The 27,650-nt window shown below is 41.8% G+C and overlaps 1 protein-coding gene and 1 long non-coding RNA gene across 5 annotated transcripts in view; both read right to left on the minus strand.

The window, feature by feature from the left end:
- Nucleotides 1-242: 242 nt before the first annotated feature.
- LOC145360546 (very long chain fatty acid elongase 5-like) overlaps nucleotides 243-27,650 on the minus strand; it is a 37,196-nt gene continuing 9,788 nt past the window's right edge. The window contains exons 3-7 of one of the 4 annotated variants that reach the window (XR_013889737.1): nucleotides 25,827-25,905; nucleotides 18,472-18,558; nucleotides 17,834-18,004; nucleotides 1,751-2,925; nucleotides 243-1,311 (exon numbers count right to left, since the gene is read on the minus strand). Coding sequence is in view for 3 of the 4 variants with exons in the window: in XM_080215818.1 (XP_080071944.1) it covers nucleotides 2,371-2,925; nucleotides 17,834-17,995 (717 nt within the window). In the remaining variant the exon portion in view is untranslated. Of the gene's footprint in view, nucleotides 2,926-17,833; nucleotides 18,005-18,471; nucleotides 18,564-25,826; nucleotides 25,906-27,650 lie in introns of all 4 variants that reach the window. The other 3 variants (XM_080215818.1, XM_080215819.1, XM_080215820.1) reach the window with 3 other exon arrangements.
- On the minus strand, nucleotides 11,154-14,130 carry LOC145360547 (uncharacterized). The gene is made up of 2 exons (XR_013889738.1): nucleotides 13,595-14,130; nucleotides 11,154-11,344 (listed from the first exon to the last, which is right to left on the minus strand). It is a non-coding gene; the product is annotated as an uncharacterized LOC145360547 (long non-coding RNA).

A 27,650-nucleotide genomic window follows, 5' to 3' on the forward strand; every position in this document is an offset into this window, starting at 1 on the left:
AACTCCCACAGACACAGGCCCAAATCCATGTATCTGCACAGCTAGCAGTGCTAGTCACCGAGCTGTTGCGGCGCCCGTCTACCGGTCCAGGATCAAGCACACACACCGACACGAAGTACTAGGCCACTCCCGGAACCTCCAGGAGCAGCCCACGCACGACCCACCGTGTGCATGCCCCTCGTTTGACAACGAGGTGGACCTCCACCTGCGGAGTGAAAAGACAAAAACGTTTGTCATTTCTGACAAACCAGACAGTAAAAAGTCCTGTGGATCTGAGAGTTACATTTTATGAAGCTTCAGGATGTCTCAGATACCTAGATCTTGGTGGGCTGTCTGAAAATGTGAGTTGAGTTGAAAGGTACCTGTTGTGGAAAGCAGTCATGTGTCATACTGAGCCACTGAGTTGTGCTGTTTGTGCATTCCCAGTATTAGTCTGGTGAAATCCATTAGAACAATCACTCTGTTTGCACAAACCTGTACGGTCCTGACCTCTTTATAAACCAAGCTGAGCTAGGTCTGATGGTCAACAGTTAACCCCTAAAATTCCCTGTTGCTTTTGAACAACATTCTTCCATCTCATTAACTGGTGAGAAAACTTATCTTGTACTATTGGGATTTACTTCCTTTAATTATGACCTGTCCTTTCCCATGAGTTCGGTATGGACACTCTAAATGCTTATATATAGTACTCAAAACCATCACTAACAGTTCACTACTGACATTGTATTACACGCCAATTCCCAGTTGTCATAACAACCTTGAATTCAATTGCTATGACATCCTCTACCACATGTTTACCTTACGAGATAATATCAAAAAGGAATGATGTTCAGGATAGGATTAATTTCTCCGCAATAATTTTCTTTCCTTCTGGTCTACTTATTTCCTACCTCATCCACTTGTTTAAATCATCCCCACTCCCCTGATTATTCCTACAGCAAGGGTGCTGGCATCAAAGACTGTCCACCATCTACAAGGCACAAGTCAGGAGTATAACGAGTGTAATAGGAAGGTCCTGCCCAAGGTCAATAGACCTTCCCATTGGCCACCTTTCACCCGTTCCAATTCCCGTGGCGGGTGGGATGATCAAATTCTGGCCTGTATTGACACATATAACTTGTTTCTGTCCAATCCAGAAATCAGACTGAGAAATAATCTTGAGATTGCTACCCTTGAAGGTTTACGCCTCAATCTGAAACCCAACTGCTCAGATTTCTTCCTTCCGACTGCTGTCTCACTGTTCCGAGGTCACTGCTTCTTTGAACCTTGAGAGCAGCCTCCAGCTGCTGTAAGAGTTGAAAAGCCAGCCTGCTGCATTCAAACAAGTGAGAGAACAATGTCAACATCGGTGTCCAATCACTTTGTCAATCAACAGTTGAGATAGTCAATTACTAGTAAGTTTCAAGTTCCAAATAGGAGTTAAATCCAAGCCTACCATACAGAATCGGAGGATATGGAATCATGTAGCAGGTTGTAAAATGTAGAGATATACAATTTTTTATGAAATAACCTGTTCCAGAGTTTACTTAGAGCTCAACCTCCATCTGCAATGTGCAGCGAGATGATTCAGACCTATTTATGGTCCACATGTTGTTCATCGACATTATCACCATGAAGTATTTGACAGGAGTATTTAAAGTATTAATAGCCTCAAAACAAGCGATTGGTTACACAAATTTACAATTTGAATCATGGAAGTGAATCTGATGGAAGGCAATGTTTATTTTTTTATATTAGAATTACATATTACCTGGAAATTCTGTAGGTTACCTCCTCTTTCCTGCCCTATATGCGACAGAAGGCCATCAGCTCTCCTAGGGAAACAGCATAAGTGGCAACTTTTACTCTGTTTCTCCGGAGAGTTTTAAATTTCTGTTAATGTTATTCTGGAACCAGTTGCTGAAAGGTATAAATCAGCCTCGACTGACTCACACTTCAGGATTTCCCACCCTACTCTTGGGAAATATCCACACTCTGTCATGCTCTCACAGACGATCATACCCAGGCCTGAACTCATCTGATAGGGAATAACTCATGCCAGTTTTGGTTTTAACAGCACAGCGATAAAGTGCAGGCAGACTATCCTAGCATGGTAAGCTTTCTAAAATATAAAAGTCAAATCATAGTAACAAAACAAACGACCTTAATTAGTGAGTCAAGACTCACACCAAAAACATGTATAATTAAATTTTATACATTCACAAACATTTTATTTGTTGAAATCACATCAAATCATAGCTGCTTTGTGTTCCCAAATTAACAATCACAGTTTAAAAAAATTTAGATATTAACAGTGTGAAGGACTATATATCCAGCTTTTTTAATTACAGGAAAGGAAAATAATGATCAAATCAAATTTCTCACTTACATTCAGATAGCTTTTTTGGAACTAAAAGCTTTGCGATAAAAGTTTAAGAAAAGTCCCAGCATTGTCAAACCATACATGATACTGTAAATACAAAATCCATGATAGAGATATCCCCAAATTGCAAGAATCAAGTCCAAAATAAACTGAAGGATTTGTAACTGGGTCATTCTTTTCTTCCACGTAGGTCGCTGGGTCGGATTGAATGCACTCTGCCCATAGTAGAAATACAGGAGGACATGAATGAATGAATTGAATGCAAGGAAAGGAGCAATGGCTGGCCACGGGTAGTAATGATAGGTGAGGTCACTCAGGATCAGCATGCTACAGTGGTGATAGACATGTAGGAAGGAGATCTGACGCTTTCGGTGTCTCAATATCATAAAGACTGTGTCGAGGAGTTCCACGTTTTTTATCACCCAATACATGAAGTAGGCATAGTACAGTTCTGAAAAGAACTCCTTTTGAAAAATGGAAGTTGCGATGCTAAGGCCACGCAGAAAGAGCAGAGTGGTGTACAGGCTCATGATGCTACAGGCCATGTTATAGACTAATAGGATCTGCAGAATTTAACAAACACAGACATTTACATGGACTTGTAAGCAGCAAACTATTCAAATCACATTCTGTTCAACTTAACAAATGACAGTGCCTAAGAAAATTGAATTAATTTGGCTTCTAGCAACATAATTATGAAAATACATTTTAGGTTGAAGTGAAACTGGATGACTTTTGGATTTAAACCTATAAATTATTTAACCAGAGGCTTTTATGTTATATGATTTTCCTAACATTGATTGTAACTGTCCTTCACAGCACAGCTCACTCACTTTCTGCTGCAGTGTGGCTGTAATCTTTAAATGGACGTGACTGGGTGTTACCCAGGGCAGTAACTGGAATCTCAGTGTTTACAGGTGTGTGGATTACACTTTGACTGAATTACATCCTGTAGCTCACGGCTAATACACATCCTGACTGCAACATCAACTCCATAAGCTATTCAATCACCAGAAATAGTTGAGCTTCAAACAAATGATTATGTTTTGATTCGTCTCAGCCCATGAACTTCACTTTAAACTTCTGCATCATTACCCGACATGGTGAGAAAATTAAACACACAATTGGGATGGCTGGGACAATGGGCGTGGGGGGGTGCTAGGTGGGGGAGTTCATAGTTTTATTAAAAATAAACAATGAAACTGGGGAAGCTGAGATTGTCTGCCTTACAGCACAGAAAGTTAAGGGAGGTTTAGCAGATGTTTTCAAAGTTACGGTGGTGGGGGGTGCATGGGGGTGGTGGTGTTGATAGAGTAGATCGAGAGACAAACTGTTCCCACTGGCTGGAGAGTTGGCAGGCAGAGGATGCACATTTAAGATAATTGACAAACAGGACTTTTTTTTGTATGAGTTATGATCTGTGATGCACAGCTTGAAAGGGTTCTAGAAGCAGAATCAATAGTAACTTTCAAAATAGACATTACTTAAAAAAGAAAGATTTTGTACGGCTGAGGAACAGGCAATGGGAACTAATGGATATCTCCTTTAACAGGCTGACCCAAGCACCGTAGGCTGAACCTCCAGCTTCTGTGCTGCATAACTCCATGAATGGGGATGGAGAGAAATATAACACATTACATGTTGCCTACATTATTTTCGCTTGGCAACCCCCCCTTTGTTAAGGTGCTACTACCAGCCATGTATCCTATCTGCATTTAATTAATGTTTTAGATAAATTCAGAAATGAAATGTTTCAAACAGTTCTTCCACTGTGATAACTAAAAACATAATGGCAGCAACCTAATAGTGAAGTGCACTTGTACACAAAAGGTCAGAGTTTAAGGAGGCACATTCACACAGTAATTCCACACACGGTAAATTCCAGTCCCAGGTCAACAACCAGGTGGGGGGGGGGGGGGGGGGGGGGTGCAGTGGGCAGAACTCTTACATTTCCTGCAAGCATGGGGAGACAGGAGACATTGTGGTTCAGTTAATCCATTCTTGGGGAATGACTGCATTGGAAAAGTGCATTGAAAGGGAGAATAAAGAAAAACTAGACAGTGTAGAATGAATTTATGAAAATTATATATCATAACTCTAGTAATTCCTGAGATGGATTGGACCATTTTTGTAAGATTTGACATTATTTTCCCCCCTCCCAACATAGGTGTACTGCACTCCCTAGTTCCTCACAGTGATTCTGCAACTTCTCTTCCATCACAGAAAGGTAAGTTGGGAACAGTGCAAAAGCATCAGCCTGCAACAAACCTCCTGTTCCCACTCTTCTCGGAAATTATCAGGATAATGATCTTGGAGGAACATTGTGTCAGTGGGGATGGGGAGGGAGGGGGGTGTTCTTTACAGATGGCACTGATGAGAAATGGAACCTTTTTCCGAAGCTGCACAAGTCTTTAAGTGTTTCTGGAGTAAAAGGTACTTTTATCTGCCCAGGCACAGAATGTAATCAGCGGCTCTCACCTCCGTGTGACAGCGGTACTAAGTACAAGATGCTAAGCTTGCCTTGAAGACATATCACATGTGCTGACTGTTCACGGGCATCTGAATTGAGGGACAAGTATTACACTGACGTGGTGACTGCACTGCAATATGCAACTTTCAGCTGGTAATAGCCAGCTGACAAATAAACTCGGTTTTAAAAAGCAATAAAGTGCTCAGGTAAATATCTTACTGATTGCTGGCCTGCTGCTGGAGTCAAGTCAAGCAACAGAGTGCTGGGATTAAAGACCAGGCATTGATGTAGAGGCTGTTCATAATTAATACTGAGTTAAGTTGACATTCTACCCCTCATCGAAAACGTGTGTGACTGGTCTCTAATTTTCATGTGTATCCAGCACAAGATGTCATTCAATTAATTTTGGGTATCCCATCTTTTCCCTATCTAACTAGAATTACAGTGTAGAGAAGGCTGAGTTTTTAATCTTTCTCTTACCGCGAGACAAGGTCACAGTGACCTCCAAATAACAACAATAATGGAACCTACTGTAATACCATATCCATTACAGAGAAAGAGAGCATCAGGGTAATAAATTAGGTCTCTCCTGGGACTGCAGCAGCTGTCAGGAAGCAACATCCAGAAAGCAGCAGATATACAGCAGCAACGGACATTTTAAAACATCAAAGCTTGTAGCTATGATGCAGGCACAGAAAGGATTTATGCAGCTTTGTCCTCACACGTACTTGAACTAACTTTGCATGTAAAATTAATAAACTTTCAGGGTGCCAATTTGGAAAGTTGTAATCACCAAGTGCCACGAAAGGTATGCTTCCCCTGCTGCTCTGTGAAACCAACCTCCACGGCAGTGAATGACACTCTTATTGCTGGTGAATCCTGCCCAATTCAATAAAATCTGCCTCTGAAATGCACTGCAAGAGATTAGAATTAAGATTAGATTCAGAACTATTCAATTGCATGTTGCCTTTGACCCGGATTGTCTCTGAGTGGCTGAAAACCAAGAGGTGCCAAAAGCAAGGTAATTACATCTGTAACTCATACCCTTGCCATTTCTGATAACATACAGGGTCATTTTTTTTTTGTGCCCTTGTTTCCTGTTGTGAAAGGCTTAGATGCACTGCATCAAAGTGAGATGATTGGCCCAGTGACGAGGTCAGTGTTAATGAAGAACAATAGAAATGGGATATCTCAAATACTCCAGCCCAAAAATCTTCCAGTGTCACCCGCGCAGATTTACTGCAGAATTACTAATCAACTTTTCAGGAATATCATTCTCGGAAACCACAGGATGATAAGGTGCTGGATATAGATTAGAGGACCTACATTTAACTAGCTATGTTTTGTTAGGAATCAAAGCACCACAGCCAAGAAATTGTGTGCGAACCCTTAACACATTCACTTGACATCTGTTTGTGCACTATTTAACAGAGGCATTAACTTATTCTTATTTGAAATAAGCTGTTAAATTGGATAAAGCGATGCTACATTAAGTGTTCATATGCTAATATCATGCACAATAATTTCTCAACTCATAGAATTCAAAATGTAATATTTGTCTTTTGAAATTAGAGTTCATAAAATTTGTGGCGAATAAATATTCAAATTGACACCGTTATAGCTAATAGTGTTTAATTAAAAGGTGCAATTAATGCTGGAAATTGACATATTGAATTATTAATGGCTTCATATTAATTATTAATCCTTAAATGGCTGATACATTGGCTACAGTTCTCATTGAGCAACTCCGGTCTCCTAGTTTCCTGGGTGCTTCCTCTGCCATCCAAGACACTGACTATCCCATAGTTTGGCACAGAAAGTACTTGCTCCTGGCTTTATTGGGCAAGACTCACCTGAGCCTTGGAGCGAAGAGGGATTAGAGAGCAGGGGCTAATTGGGCTAAGGTATGTAGACATAATTTACTTGTTATTTTAAAATCCTATATTCTTACTTTTACACTTCCAACATAAGTTCCTATGACCAGATTTATAGTCGCAACTACTCATGTAAACTTATGACACTATAGTTACACCTGCTTGCCAATCATAGCACTATCTTAACACTACACTTTCTACTGGGAACCTTACAGGTCTCACAAAGGGTCTTTTCATTCTGAATTTGGAACTTATAAGGGAACAACATTTGCATCCAGTTCTAATACTTTCAATCCGGTATAAAAATGTAATCTGTGAACCTGCCAATGCAGAACATTTTGGCACAATTTGGGTTGTCAGTCTGGCTCTGCACACATTGGCAACCACATACTGACAGAGGATTGAGATATTTAACAATAATTTTTGGGATTTTCTTGGATCAAGGTGACGGGCTCCTTTATTGTCCTTTGTTGGGACTGGAAGTAGGTCAATAGTTTCTGATTGAACCCCGGTGTTATTAGGAGTTAGCCTATGTACGTATGGTAGGAATTGCATTTGTATTTTCAGCAGGAAGTCTCCCAAATAACCTGACATCTTGAGTTGCAAATGCAGATTATAAATTATCCACTTCGGTAATAAAATAGGATTCATGATTGCTAAGCTGCACTGCTACACAATACAAGTGAAGAGGCTGTCCTGTATCTTCTGCAATAATAGCCCTTCCATTTTGATGGTAAACCTCAGTATATTTTTTTATGCGTAGTCTATAAATATAAACATATATATGATGGAGTCGGAAAATGTCACTACCTCTTTAATGCTAACAGCCACATTGTTATGCCTCATTAAGCCTAAAATACAACAAAATCTGATTGAAGGCAAGAAATATTCACTTAAAAATCATCCACAGCTAATAGTAATTCAAACTATGAACTCAGAATAAATATTTTCAATTAGAAAAGGAATATTAAGTCCTGCTACTGCAAGCATAAAATCACTGTAAATTATACAAACCATAATACTCAGCACACCAAACATTGCTAACCTATCAGGAGGTTGTGCTGAAAAATAGCAGCATAATTTAGAAAGGTAGAATTCTTCTGTGTGAAATGTGCTCTCAATCAGCAGTTTTCTTAAATTATTTTGTCGAGAAATACTGCAGATTGGCCAGATGGTCTGTGTTGCAAAAGCAAAATGCAAATTGATTACTTTTACTTCCAGTTTAGAGAAATATTGATCCAAAGAGACTGTTTTTGGGAGGAGGAAAGGTTAGGCACTGTTTAGGGAGCAGCTATATGGATTTAACAGGGTTCAGCTGCTCACTCTAAGGTGTTGAACGAATTATTGGAGATAAAGCGATATGAAATGGCAGAAATTCTCACACTGCACAAGTTAGTTCAGGATTAGAGTACATCAGAATGTTGAAATGGTAAATTCCAGAGATACAGTTTTCAAACTGGACTGGATATTATAAAGGGAAGATAATTGAGTCCCTTACAAACACTGATTTGTGGAGGTAATTAGTTCATAAAAGATCCAGCAGCTCTCTCCATTACAGAAAGATAATTAGTTATATGTAGCTTGAGGGGCACCACTTGAGCCATCACGTGGGCGGCACAGTGGTTAGAACTGTTGCCTCACCGCGCCAGGTGCCCAGGTTCAATTCTGGCCTTGGTCACTGTCCATGTGAGGTTTGCACATTCTCCCCCTGTCTGTGTGGGTTTCCTCCAAGTGCTCTCTTAGGACAGTAATGTTCACTTCAAGAAAATACAAAGTATGTCAGAGGCACTAACAAATTTCTAACTCAAGGAAATTATGGAATCATGACACTCATTAAGCTTTTCTGAATAATAAATGTTTTATAATCTAAGAAAGGGCTCAGATTAGTCTGTTACTAACAACATCTCACATTTATGTAGCACCTTTATTGCTGCAAAAGTTTCCGGGGCTTAATCAGACAAAAATTCAATCAACTCAAAGGAAATATTAGGGCAGGTGCCAAAAGCTTGCTCAGAGGTAAGTATAAGTAAGTTAAAGGAGTAGATGGCGAGGTTAAAGGGGGGAAAGCTAGGGCTTGAGGCCCAGGCAGCCGAAGGCAGAGCTGACAATAGGGAGACATTGGAATCAGAAAATTCACAAGAGGCCAGAGTTGGCGGAACACAGAGTTCTTGAATGGTTGTAGAGCTGGATGGTGTTACAACAAAATAGGAGGCCAATTACATGATGCCAAATAACTTCTACTCTCATCAACATGCTTTAATAATATCTGACTTGCCTGGTACCACTATAAATGAATCAAAGTGTGAATTGTGCGCTGAAAATAAGCTGTACACTCTGTTAATTGAACGTTTTGCACCTGACCTGTCACTTCAAGACTTGGGAAAGTATCAGTCATACTCAATTAACAGAAAGCAAATTGGGATCTTTAATCCCAGTAAAAGTCAATATATAATAAAAGAAGAATTAACCAACCAATCAATAACCACAATCTGTAACAAAAGTTTGGCAACTATATTCAACCATCAAAAACTTCACAAAATTTAGATATCCTATCACGCAAACCTTTCACCCACACGTGCTTCCCTTCTCTACTTCCGAGCTTACACTGAAATTTGCTTTACTATTATGCTGGTGCTGCAGCACTGTAGCACCAATGTCTTTCAATCCCCTTTACACATACACTAACATCCTCTGCATTAAATTCCTTGGCAAGCCCCATGCTCCCTGCTCCTGATAGCTGTTTTATGATCCCTAGAGTGCCAGATCCCGTTATTCCAACTCCAAACTCCACCCTTTAGCGTGCTCCAAATTCTCAATCCAATCAGCCAGGAAACTCAAATGCTGTCACCTCAGCTTCTCTCCCCTCCACCATTTCCAGTAGACCCAAGGTCCAACTCATCCTTCCAGCCTGGCCATTGCTCTGTGGGCTCAACTTTCCATTCCAAGCTCTTGGAAGAGTAAGAGAAAGTATGGAAAGGAGCCAGACATCACAATAAGAGAAGCGTGGGAGAACTGTAGAACACAAAAAAGGAGCTAGAGAGAACAGAAGAGAGTCAAAAAGAATAAGAGACAGTTGAAAGAAAAGATACTTCTATTTTATCTTTCTTGAGCAATGACCACAGAAGATCAATATGTTAGAAAGAATAATTAGCTGGTAACAAATTTGCAGCAGTAATTCGATATAGAGGTATAACTGGCATTCACAGAGTGCATGAGCTTTGTTCTCTGTCTTTATGGGACTGCCAAAAATTCTCAATTGAATAACTGCCTCATAACTCAATGCAAGCCAAACAGGAACTGTAGCTAATAATCATCCTCAAGCCAGCTCCCCAAACAAACAGCCATTATATGGTTCAGCTCCGCAGCTCTGCCATCTTCAACATGCTGAGCTATGGGGTACCATGCCACGAGTTTACGCCTGCACTTTTATCTGACACTGAATTTCCAATCCCAGCTGACGACTTGCCATTAAAGAGATGGCGGGGGGAGGAAAAAACTGAAAGGGGAGACAGAGCAGAGAAACTACTGTTCAGTCAATTATTGAGCGAGGGTGACAAAGTCTACAAACAGGTTGCCTGCCTACCCTCTCCTGCAGGTACAGCAATGGAGTGAGGGAAAAAAATCTTTGTTGGTGTAGATATGCTACTGCATCCCTTGAAGTCATGTCCTCCCATTGTATGCTTGATGGTACTTTGGCACCATATTACAGTATTTGAATTTCAAATTATTCAAAAGACAATCTGAAAACATAGTGGCTTTTGTGTTTTATTCTCAGTCTACGCTCTTTTTTGCACATGTAATATTCAACATTCTAATTTTCTGAAACAACATTTATTACAGTGAAATAAACAAATGCTCACAATGCAAGCTGCAGCTCAAACTCTGTATAAAATGGGTGATATTATTCTAAACAGTCCATTAGGAATAAATCAGACGTGGCTATTGTTTAGAAAGAAAAGGAAAGAAACACATTGCGACAACATTACTAAAGTCTAAAATTAAACTATTTTTTAAGTGTATGGGAAGCAAGGGAGCCATTAGCAATATAACTATGTAACAGTGCGTCCAATACTAACTCAGATAATATATCATATTCTGCCGCACTATTGAAATCAATAGCCTCAGGAAAAAAGGGATTTCAGAACCAGGCTGAATTTATCAAACAGATTTAGACAAGATGGCCGATGTCAAATGTTTATACCTTTCTAACTGACTATGTAACACTTTCCATGTAGTTTACTATTGTCTCCCAGTTATTCATAAGCATGTAACTTTGACACCAGATTTACTGCTTTATTACTTTTAAACCACATTAATATGAAAGCAGAAGAGAAACGGGGGAGAGAGGGAGAGATACAAAAGGACATCAGTGTACTGTCAGCAAATGCAGAAAGCAGCCAACAGTTTAGTATAAATGCTGATTCCAAATAAAAACTTCTCAACTCAATTCACAAAAGTATATATTTTTATTCTTCCACGGTTTGTGGGTGCCGCTGACAATGTTAGCTGCCCATCACTAATTGCCTTTGAACCAAATAGTTTGCTAGGTCATTCCAGAGGGCAGTTCAGAGTCAACCACATTGCTGTGGGTCTGGATTCTCACGTGGCCAGACCGGATAAGATGGCAGATTTCCTTCCCTAAAGGGCATTATGAAGCAGATACAACAATCAGTGATCGTTTATTGAGATTAGCTTTATTTTCCAGATTTACTAAGTTTAATTGAATTTCACTGATGGGATTTGAACCCCTGTCCCCAGAGCATTACTCTGGACCTCTGGATTACCAGTCCAGTGAAATTACCACTAGGCTACGGTCTCCCCTAATAACATCCAAATTAATGATTTGCCGACGATACGAAGGTTGGTGGTGTTGTGGATAGTCTGGAGGGATGTCAGAAGTTGCAGCGAGACACAGATAGGATGCAAGACTGAGTGGAGAAGTGGCAGATGGACTTCAACACGGATAAATGTGTAGTGGTCCATTTTGGCAGGACCAACGGGATGAAGGAGTGTAATATCAAGGGTAGGACTCTTAGCAGTGTTGAGGAGCAGAAGGACCTTGGGGTCCGGGTCCGTAGGACTCTTAAATCGGCCTCACAGGTAGAGGATGTGGTCAAGAAGGTGTATGGTGTATTGGCCTTCATTAATCGAGGGATTGAGTTTAGGATTCGGGAAGTAATGCTGCAACTTTATAAGACTCTTGTCAGACCCCACTTGGAGTACTGTGCGCAGTTCTGGTCGCCTCACTCCAAGGATGTGGAGGTTATTGAGAGGGTGCAGAGGAGATTTACAAGGATGTTGCCTGGATTGGGAGGCATGCCTTATGAAGATAGGTTGAGGGAGCTAGGTCTCTGCTCCCTGGAGAGACGAAAGTTGAGAGGCAACCTGACAGAGGTTTATAAAATGTTGAGATGTATAGATAGGGTGGATTCTCGGAGGCTATTTCCCAGGGCTGAAATGGTCGCTATGAGAGGACACAGGTTTAAGGTGCTGGGGAGCAAGTACAGAGGAGATGTTAGGGGTAAGTTTTTGACTCAGAGGGTGGTGAGTGAGTGGAATCAGCTGCCGTCGGTGGTGGTAGAGGCGAACTCGCTGGGGTCTTTTAAAAGACTTCTGGATGAGTATATGGGATTTAATGGGATTGGGAGTTACAGATAGTTCTATGGCCTGGTAGGTACGGATGTGATTGGCGCAACTTGTGGGCCGAAGGGCCTGTTTGTGCTGTAGTGTTCTATGTTAAAATGGTACTAACATTGCTCATAGAAATTCAGTATGTGGATGACAACAAAATCTCTGCTCTTTCAGAAGAGAATTTCCAAGTCATGCTTGATGCCTTTGTGGAAGTGGACCGAAGAATTGGTCTCAGCCTCAATCTCAGGAAGACTCAAATCCTTTTCCAACCCATCCCAGCAAAAGATCTGGTCTCTCCATCAATGGAGAAACCCTCCCAAATGTGGAGCATTTTCCTTACCGAGGGAGCCACTCTCATCTAAGGCTGACGATGATGTGGAGATCCAACATCAGATCCTTTCCATCAGCTCCACCTTTGGATGCCTAAGCATGAGGATGAGGATGGCATGGTGGCACAGTGGTTAGCACTGCTGTCTCACAGCACCAGGCACCTGAATTCAATCTCCAGCTCTATACGTTCTCCAATGTCTGTACTGATTTCCTCCCACATTCCAAAGATGTGCGGGTTAGGTGGATTGGCCATGCTAAATTGCCCCTTCGTGTCAGGGGGACTAGCTAGGGTAAATGCATGGGGTTATGGGATAAGGCCTCGGTGGGATAGCGGTTGTTGCTTATGGGCCAAATGACCTCCTTGTTCACTGTAGGATTCTATGATTCAATGACTGCGAGATCTGTGCTGATACTAAGATCATCGTGTACAAGGCAAACATCCTCCCAACTCTTCTACACAGCTCAGAAACTTGGGACTGCATACAGGCACCATCTCAAGGCCTTGGAGAGGCACCATCAACGTTGTCTGAGATGGATTCAGCACCACAGCTGGGAGGACAGACATACTAACATCAATGTCCTTGAAAGTACCAAGAGCATCAGCATCGGTGCCATGATCATCTGAGGCCAGCCATGTGCTTAGCATAACAAGTCCCAACTGCCAAAGCAAATCTTCTTCGTTCAGCTCAAAGAAGGCACCTGAGCAAGGGAAGGATAAAGGGAGTGCTCCAAACTCACCCTGAAGGCTCACCTCAAGAAATACAATATAGATGTTATCACCTGGGAGACCTCGCTCTGAAGGAACCCTCTGATTGAAGGGACAGAAATTTTCGAGAACATCTGATGGCAAGAGGTCCAGGAAAGGAGCCTGAGAAAGGAATCACAGTGATCTAAAGCCCACACACCAACTCCACCTCCTGGAAACACCTGCCGAGTGTGCGGTTAGACATGTGGTTCTAGGCTGGAGCTCATCAGCCACACACGGACCCACAGAACCCATGACCAATGACACAGAGTTTCTGACATGGCCAATCATACTTGTTAGCGAGTGATTGCCAAAAAAGATCCTACAAATCAAATGCAAGGATTAAACTTCACCTTTTATCAAATAAAACCCTGTACATTTTGTTTTCTTACAATGGTTCGGGTTAAAATATATTTTATTAGTTAACACGGGATTCAAATGATAAATAATCATTCTGTCAGAGCGATCAGCTGAGTAAATGTGTTCTTTATATTAATGCTGAATTATTTTACACACTTACACAGGAAGAATTGTTACAGTTTTCAGAAAGATCCACATCCAACTCGCACATTTTGGGACATGTTGCATTGCAATTTTAACCAAAAGGATTTTAGTTTTGCTCCCAAGTATATATTTTGGCTGGGAACAATTACATTAGCAGAGTAACTCCTCTGATCCAAGATGCTGTGTGACACACACAATGCAACACACACACACATGCACACACACATACACGCACACATAAACACACGCACACCAGCACACGCACGCGCGCGCACACACACACACCACCACCACCACCGCCGCCCCCCCCCCATCTTGAAAGTGACTCCACCAATCCTTTGTTGGAAGGTTCAAACTTAAAATACAAGTTTTGTGTTTTATCAGTCTGCCCTAATCAAAAAAGGGGTTTTAATTAATATTAATGTTTCCATTTTCACTCAGTCTGTTAACACAAGGCCTTATTTATAATCTACATGAACTACCCAGCACAATCCGCAATCCATCAACCTCATTAATCTATCAGAATTTGGTTTTGACAAGCAAGGACAAATGATCAAATTGCCACCGTTGCTGTAATTAACACAATAACTTTCCTCGAAAAAAAACATATTGCACCAATCAGTATATTAACACGCCCTGCCTGTATTTAGCATGTTCTTGCAGATAATTTGTTGCAACAATGTGCAACTGTTACTTAGGAACTCAACACAGCAGCTGATTACAGCTGAGTGAGCAATGTGGCAATAAAAACTATAGAAATAAATTAGTGTATTACAGAAACACATGTGTCTTCACAATTAATAAATTCCACTCCATCAAATTGTGATTTAATTATGCATTATGTATGTTAGGCATGAATCATTCATGTACAGTATTACCCAAGTGGGAAAATAGCAAATAGACGTATCAACAGGGTTCAGAACTGCTTTTAGTCAAATATAACAGTGAGAATAATAATTAAAAAATACATACAGCTGCCAAAACCGATACTAAACTTAATACATTTTTAAATAAAGTTTAAAAGTGATCACTGGCAAGCAGTGATAAAACATGCAGCAGTAACAAGTCTTACTGGTACAAAATAATCAGCCTTGCTGAGGGGCTGAACGACTAACTCAGAAGATTAGTACTATTTAAAAGTTAACACACCAGGCACAAAGAGTACACAAAAATTAGGAAAGAAAAGAAAGAATATGCTCTTTTGTAGCACCTTCCACAACCTCAGGACATCCCAAAGAATCTCACAGCAAATGAAGTACTTTTGAAGCGTAGTCACTGTTGAACAGCAAGATCCCACAAATAGAAACGTGATAATGACTTGATAATCTGTTTTTATTAGTCACAATGGTTAAATGCTACAGAGAAACCACCCTGCCCTGCTTTGAAGAATGCCATGGGATCTGTTATGTCCCAAAAGGAAATACAGGACTGCTTTAACATCTTATTTGAACTGATGGCACTTCCGACAGTGCAGCACTCTGTGAAGTACTGCACTGGGGTGTCAGCCTAGATTCACGTGCTCAAGTCCCGGAATAGAGGTTGGACCCACAACCTTCTGACACAGAGGCAAGAGTACTGCCAACTGAGCCTTCGCTGACAACTGAATATACTGCACCTATCCGCCAACTGCAGCTGTTAGCAATAAAATAAAACAGCAGATAGAAAAAATTTTAAATCATAACCAAGGCTGAAATGCACAATGCATTTGCCCTCAGACACTGACAGTTTAAAGCTTCTGAAGCAGCTACCTAGGAATATAGCTATACTGCTATATCAGCTTCTTACAACCAAGTCAGAGGCAGCAATGATACTGCTACACTACAAAAAGAAAAAATGCATTATCAACCATCCCAACAAGCCTGGTTCCCTCAACGTCACGTTGCAAAGTTTGGGACATGAAGGGAATTAAAAAAACATTTTCCTTAAAACTTCATACACCCACAGACTAATTGTTAAATGAACGAAATTAAATTTAAAAATCAATGGCCAATTAAACAACCATTTTTACCAGTCTTGAAATCAGGGGAAAAAATGTTAACCTACTGTTTTGACAGATTAAAAACAACACAGCATCAAATGGGTAGATAAACCAGTATGATAGCACACATTGCTCTCCTCTGTAGCAGAAGGTATAAATTCTCACTAGATTTTACATGCGCAGTGGGTACCCCTTTCCGATATCCATTCAAGTGGTCATTCCTCATTAGTTACCGGTTGCTGGCTGTTCAACCACAGATGGGGAGGTTGTGGGGGTGGGTGGGGAGGTTGTGGGGGTGGGGGGTGGTTGGTGGTTGGTGGTGGTGGTGGTGCTGAGAGGGTGGTGGTGGGGGGGGTGTCAGTGAGGGGGGGGAGGTGGTGTCAGAGCTAAGCTTGATCCACTTTTCAGCTGCTAGCAAAACTAAAAGCACACACACACCTTTCTAGCAGGAGGTTTCTGGATAGTAATAAGTAAGTGTAACCCTCTCGTCCCTTAGCCACATAGTTAGGGCCGGTGCCCTATTATTCCACTGGCTGACAGAACCTTCACTTTAACGCAGAGGCGGAGGTTCAATCCTGGGCTCTTTCCGATTTGCATGGCTCAATTCTACAACGCCCTGAGCATTTACCAACTGAATTATTAGGAAAGATCTGCGGCCAATATGTTAGGAAAAGCCTCAGGCAGCTCCCTTTGAATTTTTAATGATAGAACAGAGATGACTGCCCCATCTATTAACTTAGATTATTAATCGTGCCTTTGCACAGCCGTATTCCTTCTCCTCCACCACAGCAGTGGAATTCAGGAACATAACTCCAGCCAGAGGGGTACATCAACCTGCTGGTTTTAGTGCTGGACGTTATCTAAATATAAACAAAACAAAAAACATTCTTATTTGATGTTCTCCAATTACTTCACCCTGATATTTATTCCTGGTTAAATCTTATTGGAACAGCACACTTGGTAACCAGTTTGATTTCCAAACCATCTGCAGCGTATGGGACTGGCAATATAAACTAACTAATGAAATTAAAAATTAGTTAGTACTTCTTTGATAATTAGTGCTGCTGGAAATACTTGTTGGAAACACCAGTGTATTAGATATTGTGGTTAAATCAAAGCGTAGAACAGTGCAGGAGGAGGCTATTCGGCCCGAGTCCACACCGATAACAATCCCATCCAGATATTGCATACTTGCAATCCCACATACTTAGCCCACTAATCCCTGTAACCTACTCATCCCAGGACACTAAGGGGGCAATTTAACATGGCCAATGCACCTAATGCGTGCATCTTTCGACCATGGGAGGAAACCAGAGCACCCAGGGGAAACCCACGCAGACACGAGGAGAATGTGCAAACTCCACACAGACAGTGACCCAAGGCGGGAATTGAACCCAGGTCCCTGGAGCTGTGAGGCTAACCACTGTCAATAGTTTTTGTCAATAGTAGTGACTGAGGCAAACAGAACTTTGCTAACACGGCACAGCAACTCACTGGAAGAAAAACTGTCTGATGTTAAAAACAGCAAATACTGGAAATACTCAGCCGGTCAGACAAAGTTAAAACAGAGTTAACATTTCAAGTCAATGCTCCCGTGTTCTAATATCATGGAATGGTTGTAAACAAATCTCATCAAAAACAAAGTGGGAATTTATGGATCAGAAACAAAGTTCAGTTTTTAAACTGAGTTCAAGAAGAGGGTAATAAATATGTTCAGACTTCCCTGTGACGGTGAAAGAATTGTTTGTTATTTAAATGCCACATTCCCAGCTGTCACAATGCCTTTATTTCATTATGAATGCCAGACAACACAATATGATATCACATATCAACCAAACTAATTTGCAATAACTTGCTGTCCACTCCTATGGCCAGTGGACACAAGTGAACTTTATCCAGCTTATGCAGCAGCCACATTGTGAGGAAAAAACATTCTCACCTTCTGCATCTCCAGAGGTTTTGTATATTTCTGCCAGTAGGTGGAGAGAACGATCATCGCAATGTAGAGGCAAGCTGTTGGAACTGACTTCAAATTCAGAAACCGGGTAAAGAAGCTCCCTCCGGTGGTCAGTTCTGGATTAACAGCCTGCAAATTATCCATCGCAAGTTGCTGAAAAATCAACATGGACACTGACTTATTAAGTGTTAGGTACAAGCTGCACGTATGCACATTTCAGAGTAAAACAATCCCAACACGCAAAAGGGTTATCAGCTTTTTACCCATATATGTTTAACCACTATCCTGAGAAACCTCTCACCATTTACAGCATCAAATTTACCTCCTGCACAGTCAAGATTTGCATTTATATAGTGCCTTTCACAGCTGTTCTGAAGAAGTCACATTCAATGCAAACATCAACTCAGTTGCTGCCAGTTCTGCTGAGTATTTCCACAGCTTTTCGTTTTTATTTATGAAATACAAATAGTGTTCTGGCAAATCTGATAGTGGTTTTTGAGGTTGTAACTAGCAGGCTAGATAATGGGGAACCAGTGGATGTAATATATTTGGCTTTTCAAATAAGATGTCGCACACGAGGTTATTACACAAAATCATGGTTCATGGACTGGAAGTATTACCTTAAATTCCACCCGTTGATTCTTAGCTGCCTTCAGAAATGGAGGAGCAAGCCACTCGGTTGAAGGGTAATGATGGCAACTGCTGGCCTTGCCCACATCACATTAAAGAAAATCAAACAATGTTAATGTTCTCGTTTTGTAAGGTTTTGGCGATACTTCACCAAGGAGTTGCCTCTTCCTGTTTCACACAAGTTTTGCTAAATGTTCTCATGGCCCCAAAAAACCCAAGTTTCACCTGTATTCCAATAACAGGTGAAAGCATGTTCGCACAATGTGGTTTGCTGTCGACACGAAACAAATATGCTGCATGCATTTTGAATTATCGATGCATTCCTAATGGAATGGATTTAGCTAACAAGCTCTGGGTTCAAAAATAATACATGGATGACTAAGTACATACAGTACCAGTAAAATACACAGAACGGTTGTGTGATTTAATTCCATTTTTAGACTTACACAGACGTAAGAATTATTGAAAGATAATTAAGCTCACTGGACTGGTACATTATAATAGCCTCTTAAAGATTTTCTCAGAGGCTTTAATGCATGTCATTTTATTACAGTCATAGGTCATGCTACTTTTGATGAGACCCATAACAAGGTGGCAGTGAAATACAACAGTTCACATAAGTCACAGGTAAAGAAGCTGGTTAACACTCTGTCTTCCTTTGATTAGACTACAAGGAAGTAAGACTGTTATTAACATCTGCTAATATATAGAACCAGATCTATAACAATGGAGGTTTTGGGGTATCTGCATGAAGATAATTCCTAGGCCTCGGAGCATATGTTCCTGTGACCACAGCAGTGGGGGGGTATCCTGGGGTCTAGGACAATTGGAAGGAGCTATTAGAGTCTGTTAGCAATAATAAACAGGAGATCCAAGGAAAGGGTGTCATTGTCTGGACCACAAAAGAGGGCCCTTTGGCACATTAGGACTGCTTGAGGTTTCTGGCAAGGTGTACATGGGAAGGCAGTTACAGAAGAATCTCACCTTCTTCATTACAGCTCTTTGCTGATATGGGTATCTGGACTACTAACAGGGCAATTCTCGGGTCTAAGGGCAGGAGAGAGTGGGGTCATGGGTGAGAAGCTTGACATCAGCAGGTGTTGCATAGAAGCTCAGGACTTGGCTCATTGGGAAAGCATTGTTGATTGTCATAAAAACCCATCTGGGTTCACCAATGTCCTTTAGAGAAAGAGATCTGCTATTCTTACCCGGTCTGACCGACATGTGACTCCAGACCCACAGCAACGTGGTTGACTCTTAAATGTTCTCTGAAATGGTGGGCAGTTGGGGATGGGCAATAAATGCTGGCCCAGCCAACAATACCCACGTGAGCAAATAAAAAATTCCCAGTCGGGGATCTGATGATATCTGATGCTATTTGTAATGGAGTTTCCAAATTGTAAGTGTAGTTGAGGCCAGCAACACAAAACAGTTCTCAGCACGTAAGTTAAAATCAATCTGGACCTGAGCAAGAAAAGTGTTTCTTTCCCTCGGCAAAATTTAAGGACTTTTTTCCCACGCCTTTCCTATTTTTCTTTTAAGTTTTCTTTATTTATTAGTATCACAAGTAGGCTTACTTTCACACTTCAATGAAGTTACTTTGAAAATCCCCTAGTCACCACACTCCGGCACCTCTTCAGGTACACTGAGGGAGAATTTAGCACGGCCAATTCACCTAACCTGCACATCTTCGGACTGTGGGAGGAAACCGGAGCAGACACAGGGAGAACGTACAGACTCCATACAGACAGTGACCCAAGCCAGGAATCAAACCTGGGTCCCTGGCACTGTGAGGCAGCAGTGCCAACCACTGTGCCACCATGCCACCTTCTGTGTCAGTCTGTTTGATACATTTGACGCATTCTACAGCTCAGAAACAGGCCTTTTGGCCCTTCTTGTCTGTGCCGAACCATTTTTTGCCTAGTCCCACTGACCTGCACTTGGACCATATCCCTCCGCACCCCTCTTATCCATGAACCCGTCCAAGTTTTTCTTAAATGTTAAAAGTGACCCCGCATTCACCACTTTATCCGGCAGCTCATTCCACACTCCCACCACTCTCTGCGTGAAGAATCCGCCCCTAATATTCCCTTTAAACTTCTCTCCTTTCTCCCTTAACCCATGCCCTCTGTTGCTTTTTTCTCCCCTAGCCTCAGTGGAAAAAGCCTGCTTGCATTCACTTTATCTATACCCATCAAAATCTCATACACCTCTTTCAAATTTCCCCTCATTCTTCTACGCTCCAGGGAATAAAGTCCTAACCTATTTAATGTCTCTCTGTAACTCAGCTTCTCAAGTCCCAGCAACATCCTTGTGAACCTTCTCTGCACTCTTTTAACCTTATTTACATCCTTCCTGTAACTAGGTGACCAAAACTGTACACAATACTCTAAATTCAGCCCCACCAATTCCTTATACAACCTTAGCATAACACTCCAACTTTTATACTCGATACTCCGATTTATAAAGGCCAATGTACCAAAAGCACTCTTTACAACCCTATCCGCCTGTGACACTTTTAGGGAATTCTGTACCTGTATTCCGAGATCCCTCTGTTCAACAGCACTCTTCAGAGTCCTACCATTTACCCCTTACGTTCTACTTTGGTTTGTCCTTCCAAAGTGCACAACTTTGAAAGTCTCACAATGCCAGGTTAATGTCCAACCAGTTTATTTGACTATCAAATAAACTGATTGGACTTTAATCTGGTGTTGTGAGACTGCTTACTATCTCATAGAAGACAGAGGGTCATGGTGGATGGAAACTTTTCAGACTGGAGACCAATTACCAGCGGTGTACCACAGGGATCAATGCTGGGTCCTCTGCTATTTGTGATTTTTATCAATGACTTGGAGGAGGGGGCTGAAGGGTGAATCAGTAAATTTGCTGATGACACCAAGATTGGTGGAGTAGTGGATGAGGTGGAGGGATGTTGTAGGTTGCAAAGAGACATTGATAGGCTGCAGAGCTGGGCTGAAAAGTGGCAGTTGGAGATTAACCCTGATAAGTACAAGGTGATTCATTTCGGTCAGACAAATTTGAGTGTGGATTACAGGGTCAATGACAGGGTTCTGAGGAATGTGGAGGAACAGAGAGATCTTGGGGTTCATGTCCACAGATCTTTGAAGGTTGCCATTCAAGTAGATAGAGCTGTCAAGAGGCCTATAGTGTGTTCGCGTTTATTAACGGGGATTTGAATTTAAGAGCCATGGGGTTATGCTGCAACTGTAAGAACCTTAGTGAGGTTGCATTTGGAGTATTACGTGCAGTTCTGGTCACCTCACTATAAAAAGGATGTGGAAGCTTGGAGAGATGCAGAGGAGATTTACCAGGATGCTGCCTGGTTTGGAGGGTAGGTCTTACGAGGAAAGGTTGGGAGAGCCAGGGCTTCACAGCAGAAGAGGATGAGAGGCGACTTAATAGAGGTTTATAAGATGATGAGGGGGATAGATAGAGTGGACCTTCAGAGTCTATTTCCTCGGGTGGATGTAGCTGATATTAGGGGGCATAACTATAAGGCGGGAGATATAGGAGGGATGTCCAAGGTAGGTTCTTTACCCAGAGAGTGGTTGGGGTGTGGAATGAACTGCCTGATAGTAATAGTGGAGTCAGACACTTTAGGAACTTTCAAGCAGTTATTGGATAGGCACATGGAGCACACCAGAACGTAAGGAGTGCGGTAGTTTGATCTTGGTTTCGGACAAAGCTCGGCACACCGAGGGCTGAAGGGCCTGGACTGAGCTGTACTGTTCTATGTCTAAGTTCTATGCTGGAATATGCTTGCCTGCCTGTTTTTCAGTGCAGGTGAATGGGACGTTCCAACACTGGCTGCAGGTCATAGAGAAAAGCCTGGCATGATACCAACCATTGCCCCAACAAGAATGTGTTGTGCAGCACCAAAAATAGATCCCTGCTTTCATAGGTCAGTTGACATTTGGAATTTACTCATTGCTTCTCCAAGTGGAACAGTAACCAGACTGGGAGCACCCTGGTGAAATTCAACCCTCCATTTGGAGTGTGTGGTGGGATGGTGTGTGGGAGAACCAGATATACAGACCCTGTATCCACCCCGTTCTCTTCTGCCATAGAATGCAATCATTTCCATTACAACAAGAACATTATTTCAGAAAGGAGCACCTTCTCCTCATTTCTTATACAATCTAATATAGGGATCTTTGGTTTTATGTTTTTCATCTGTTTGTAACTCTACAAATTTTCTTATTCAAACCTTACAAAGAGCAAAGAACAAAAAAAATTACAGCAAGGAACAGGCGCCTTGGCCCTCCAACCCTACACTGACCATGCTGCCCGACTTAACTAAAACCCCCTACTCTCCCGGGGACCACATCCCTCTATTCCCATTCTATTTATGTACTTGTCAAAACACCCCTTAAAAGTCACTACCATATCCACTTCCACTACCTCCCAGGCAATGAGTTCCAGGCACCCACCACCCTCTGTAAAAAATCTGCCTCATACATCTCCTTTAAACCTTACCCCTCGCACCTGAAACCTATGCCCCCTAGTAATTGGGTCTTCCACCCTGGAAAAAAGCTTCTGGCTACCCACTCTGTCCATGCCTCTCATAATCTTGTGGACTTCTATCAAGTCTCCCCTCAACCTCCATCGTTCCAGTGAGAACAAACCAAGTTTCTCCAACCTCTCCTCATAGCTAATGCCCCCTCTTCCAGGCAACATTCCTGGTAAATCTTTTCTGAAAACTCTCCAAAGCCTCCACATCCTTCTGGTAGTGTGGTGACCAGAATTGAACACTATATTCCAAGTGCGGCCTAACTAAGGTTTTATAAAGCTGCAACATGACTTGCCAATTTTAAACTCAATCCCCCGGCTGATGAAGGCAAGCACGCTGTGTGTCTTCTTGACTACCTTCTCCACCTGCATTGCCACTTTCAGTGACCTGTGTACCTGTACACCCGAATCCCTTTGCTTATCAATACTCTTAAGGGTTCTGCCATTTACTATATATTTCCTATCAGTATTAGACCTTCCAAAATTACCTCTCATTTGTCTGGATTAAATTCCATCTAGTTACATTTTCCTCCAAATCATTTATATATATTACAAACAGCAAAGGTCCCAGCACCGATCCCTAAGGAACACCACTTGTCACATTCAGTAACACAGCCTTCTACTGCTACCCTCTGTCTTCTTTGACTGAGCCAGTTTTGTATCCACCTTGCTAGCTCACCTCTGGTTCCACGCGACTTCACCTTCTGCACCAGTCTGCCATGAAGGACGTTGTCAAAGGCCTGACCGAAATCCATGTAGATAACATCCACTGCCTTACCCTCATCAATCATTTTCGTTGTTTCCTCGAAAAACTCGATCAAGTTCGTGAGACATAATCTCCCTTTCAGAAAACCATGTTGTCTCTCACTAATACATCCACTTATTTCCAAGTGGGAATAAATCCTGTCTCGAAGAATGTTCTCGGATAATTCCCCTCCCACTGATGTAAGGCTCACTGGCCCAGTAATTAACTTGGTAGAAGATTTTGAAGTGATTCTACATTGTAAAAGATAACACAGTAGAAACAATCTTTTCTTAATAAGATATATATTATTCACATATCAATAAGTAGAATGCTTATAAAAACTTTGAGGATTATCTAGGTTCTAGTCATTAGAAAATCTCTATTTTGTTGCTTTTTAAAACTTTCCAAATGGTGGACAGTTTTCCAACCCAAGAGGAGGAGATTAGCCATACTGAAAATCAGGCAGGGGAAAGGCAATTAATTTTTCTTTTATTCATTCATGGGATGTGGGTGTTGTTGTCTAGGCCAGCATTTATTGCCCCTCCCTAGCTGCCCTTGAGAAGATGGTGGTGAACTGCCTTCTTGAAATGCTGCAGTCCATATGTCGGCACACTCACCATGCTGTTAGGGAGAGCGTTTCAAGGTTTTGACCCAGTGAGAGCAATATATTTCCAAGTTCAGATGGTGAGTGGCTTGGATGGAACTTGCAGGTGGTGGTGCTCCATGTGTCAGCTTCCTTTGCCCTTCTAGATCGTGGTATTGTTAGTTTGAAAGATGCTGCCTAAGCTTGGCGAGTTGCTACAGTGCATCTTGTAGCTGGTACACACTGTTGTCACTGTATACCAGTGATGGAGGGAGTGAATGTTTGTGGATAGGATGTCAGTCAAATGGGCTGCTTTGTCCTGAATTTATCGAGCCACACTTATCTATGCAGGTATTCGATCACATTCCTGACTCATGCCTTATAGATGGACAGGCTTTGCGGTTTCTTGCTGCAGGATTCTTAATGCCTGACCTGCTCTTGTAACCACAGTATTTATATGGCTAGTCCAGTTCAGTTCCTGGTCAATCACAATCCCTAGTGGGAGATTCAGCAATTGCCATTGAGTGTTGAGGGATGGTGATTAGATTCTCTACTGTTGGACCTGATGCCATGTAGCTTCATGAGATCCAGAGTCAATGTTGAGAACTCCCAGGGCAACTCCCCCCCAAACTGTACGCCACTCTGCCGCTATCTCTGCTGCGTCTGTCCTGCTGGTGGTACATGACATACCCAGGGATGGTGATGGTGGTGTCTGGTACTCTATCTGTAAGATATGATTCCGTGAGTAAGACTACATCAGGCTGCAGTTTGACTAGTCTGTGAAACAACTGCCCCAGTTTTGGTACAAGCCCCCAGATGTTGGTCAGAAGGATTTTGCAGGGTCAATAGGGCTGAGTTTGCCATTGTCACTGCCTGAGTCAATACCAGAAAGTCCATCCTGTTTCATTTGATGTTTCATTCATCAAATTTTCAGTAGCAGTTTGATACGATTGAGTAGTTTGCCATTTCAGAGAGCAGTTAAGTGTCTGGAGTCACATGTGGGCAGATCAGGTAAGGATGGCAGATTTCCTTCCCTAAAGGACATTTGAACAGAGAAGGAGCTAAGAAATAGTCATAAAGTTAAGGATATGTTAGCGTAGCATTGCCATCATGCAGTTGGGGAATTTAAGTTGTTATTTAAATTAATCTGGAATAAGAAAGTGTGTTTCGGTAATAGTGACTGTGAAACTACTGGGTTGTTGTAAAAACCTATCTGGTTTGCCAATGTCCTGTGGAGAGGGATATATGTTGTCTTTGTCCAGGCTGGTCTCTGTGTTACTTCAGACTGAGAACAATGTCTCCACTTGAGCCTGTCCTCCAAAATAGCCTAGTGAGACCCTCAGCCTTCACTACCAGCTTCTCAAGGGCAAATAAGAATGGGCACTAATGAATAAGTTTAAAAAATGAACGAGCCAAAGAAAATAAAACTGTATTTAAGTAATATCTTTCATCAGACATTCCAAAGCATTTCATAGTCAGTGCATTAACTTTGAAGAAGATGTTAAAATATATTAAATGTTACCGGTGATGTGCTAAAGAAGAAAAGATTCGCAGCCCACACCAGTTCTGAAAAAAAAACAAATTTTGTGACATTCGCATAACTACAAGAATTAAGACATTTTGGCTGTTCTGTAAGCCTCGCCCTCCCCGAAATCAGGGAGGGCGAGGCTCACAGAACAGCATTCTCCTGTGGCCTCGGGCGCAATCTTACGAGTCTCAGGCAGGCGTGCCAGTAAAATTCCAGCCTTTAAGTTCACACATATGGCACTAAGGAAAATAATCAATGGTGGACGTTAAATAGCATGGAAATGTTGAGGGAACAAGTCAGAAGCTTTTATAATACCATTTGATCCCGTCTGGCCATCATGCTGTCATTCAGAAGCTTTTAGATTCTCCTTTAACACCACCATGTGAGAATTAACTTTTTCATATAGCGAGTGGTTGGGGTATGGAATGCATTGCCTGTAAGTGGCAGATTCAATCAAGGCATTCAAGAGGGCATTACATGATTACATTTTTTTATTAATTCAGGGAATGTGGGCATCGCTGGTTCGACCAGCATTTATTATCCATCCCCAGCTACCTTGAATTATGTGGTTTGCTGGGCAATTTTAGAGCCAAACACATTGCTGTGGGTCTGTCATATATAGCCCAGGTAAGGATAGCAGGTTTCCTTCTCTAATGGACATTAGTGAACCAGGTGGGTTTACACTAAAATCGCTTCATAGTCATCATTACAGGTGGCATGGAGCTAGCACAGCAGCTTCAAGCACCAGGGACACAGGGTCAATTCTGGCCTTAGTTGACTGTGGAGTTTGCATGTTCTTCCAATGTCTGTATAGGTTTCCTCCAGATATACTGGTTCCCTCACAGTCCAAAAATGTGCAGGTAAGGGGGATTGGCCATGTTAAATTGCCCTTTAGTGTCCAAAGATGTGTAGGTTGGTGGGTGAGCCATGCAAATGTGCAGTGTTGCAGGGATCAAGTGGGGGGGAGGGCCTGGTTGGGATGCTCTTTTGGAGAGTCGGTGAAGACTTGATGGGCCGAATGGCCTCTTTCTGCACCATAGGGATTCGACGATTAGACTTTTCATTCCAGATTTTTATTGAATTGAAATTTCACCATTTGCTGTGGTGGGATTCAAACCCAGACTCCCAGAGAATTATTTTGGGCCTCTGGATTACTGGTCCACTGACAATACCACAATGCTATTTCCTCCTTATTAGAATAGAAACAATCCCCTTGAATAGAAACAATGTGCAGGGGCATGGGATAAAGGTAGGAGAATAGCACTAAGTCAAGATGTTTGTTAGGAGAGCCAGCACAGACACGATGGGCAAAATCACCTCCTTTTGCTCAGTAATAATTCTGTGATATAAATAACCAATAGTGAACTAGCCTGGGTAGATGATAATATGGGGATTGAAAAGGCTCAGTTAAGACTGATACTGAAGAAAATATCTTTGGTAAGTACATTTTCTTTCCTATTTGTGCTGAAACTATGTTAATCCTCCCATTCTCTGCTATTGGATAAACATGTTCTTTTAAATGAATGGCAGTGGATAATTAGGCTGTATCAGGAAAATACCCATTTGCAGCACTGTGCTCGTGAATTTTACAATTGCTGGTAAACAGAAGACCCAACATCTGACATTTGCCAAAAAGCTGCTTCCCACACACATTTCCTGCATTTCCTTCCCCATAAAATCACTCAGAAATCCTATTTTATGCATTGACAAGTGACAAACTCTTCTTTTGTTGGAGGTTTTACATAATGACCTTGTGACTGGCATCAGATATTGTCCAGTAAAA

The sequence above is a fragment of the Carcharhinus amblyrhynchos genome, chromosome 31 (genome assembly GCF_965287045.1).
Source record: "Carcharhinus amblyrhynchos chromosome 31, sCarAmb.v2.hapA, whole genome shotgun sequence".
NCBI lineage: Eukaryota > Metazoa > Chordata > Chondrichthyes > Carcharhiniformes > Carcharhinidae > Carcharhinus > Carcharhinus amblyrhynchos.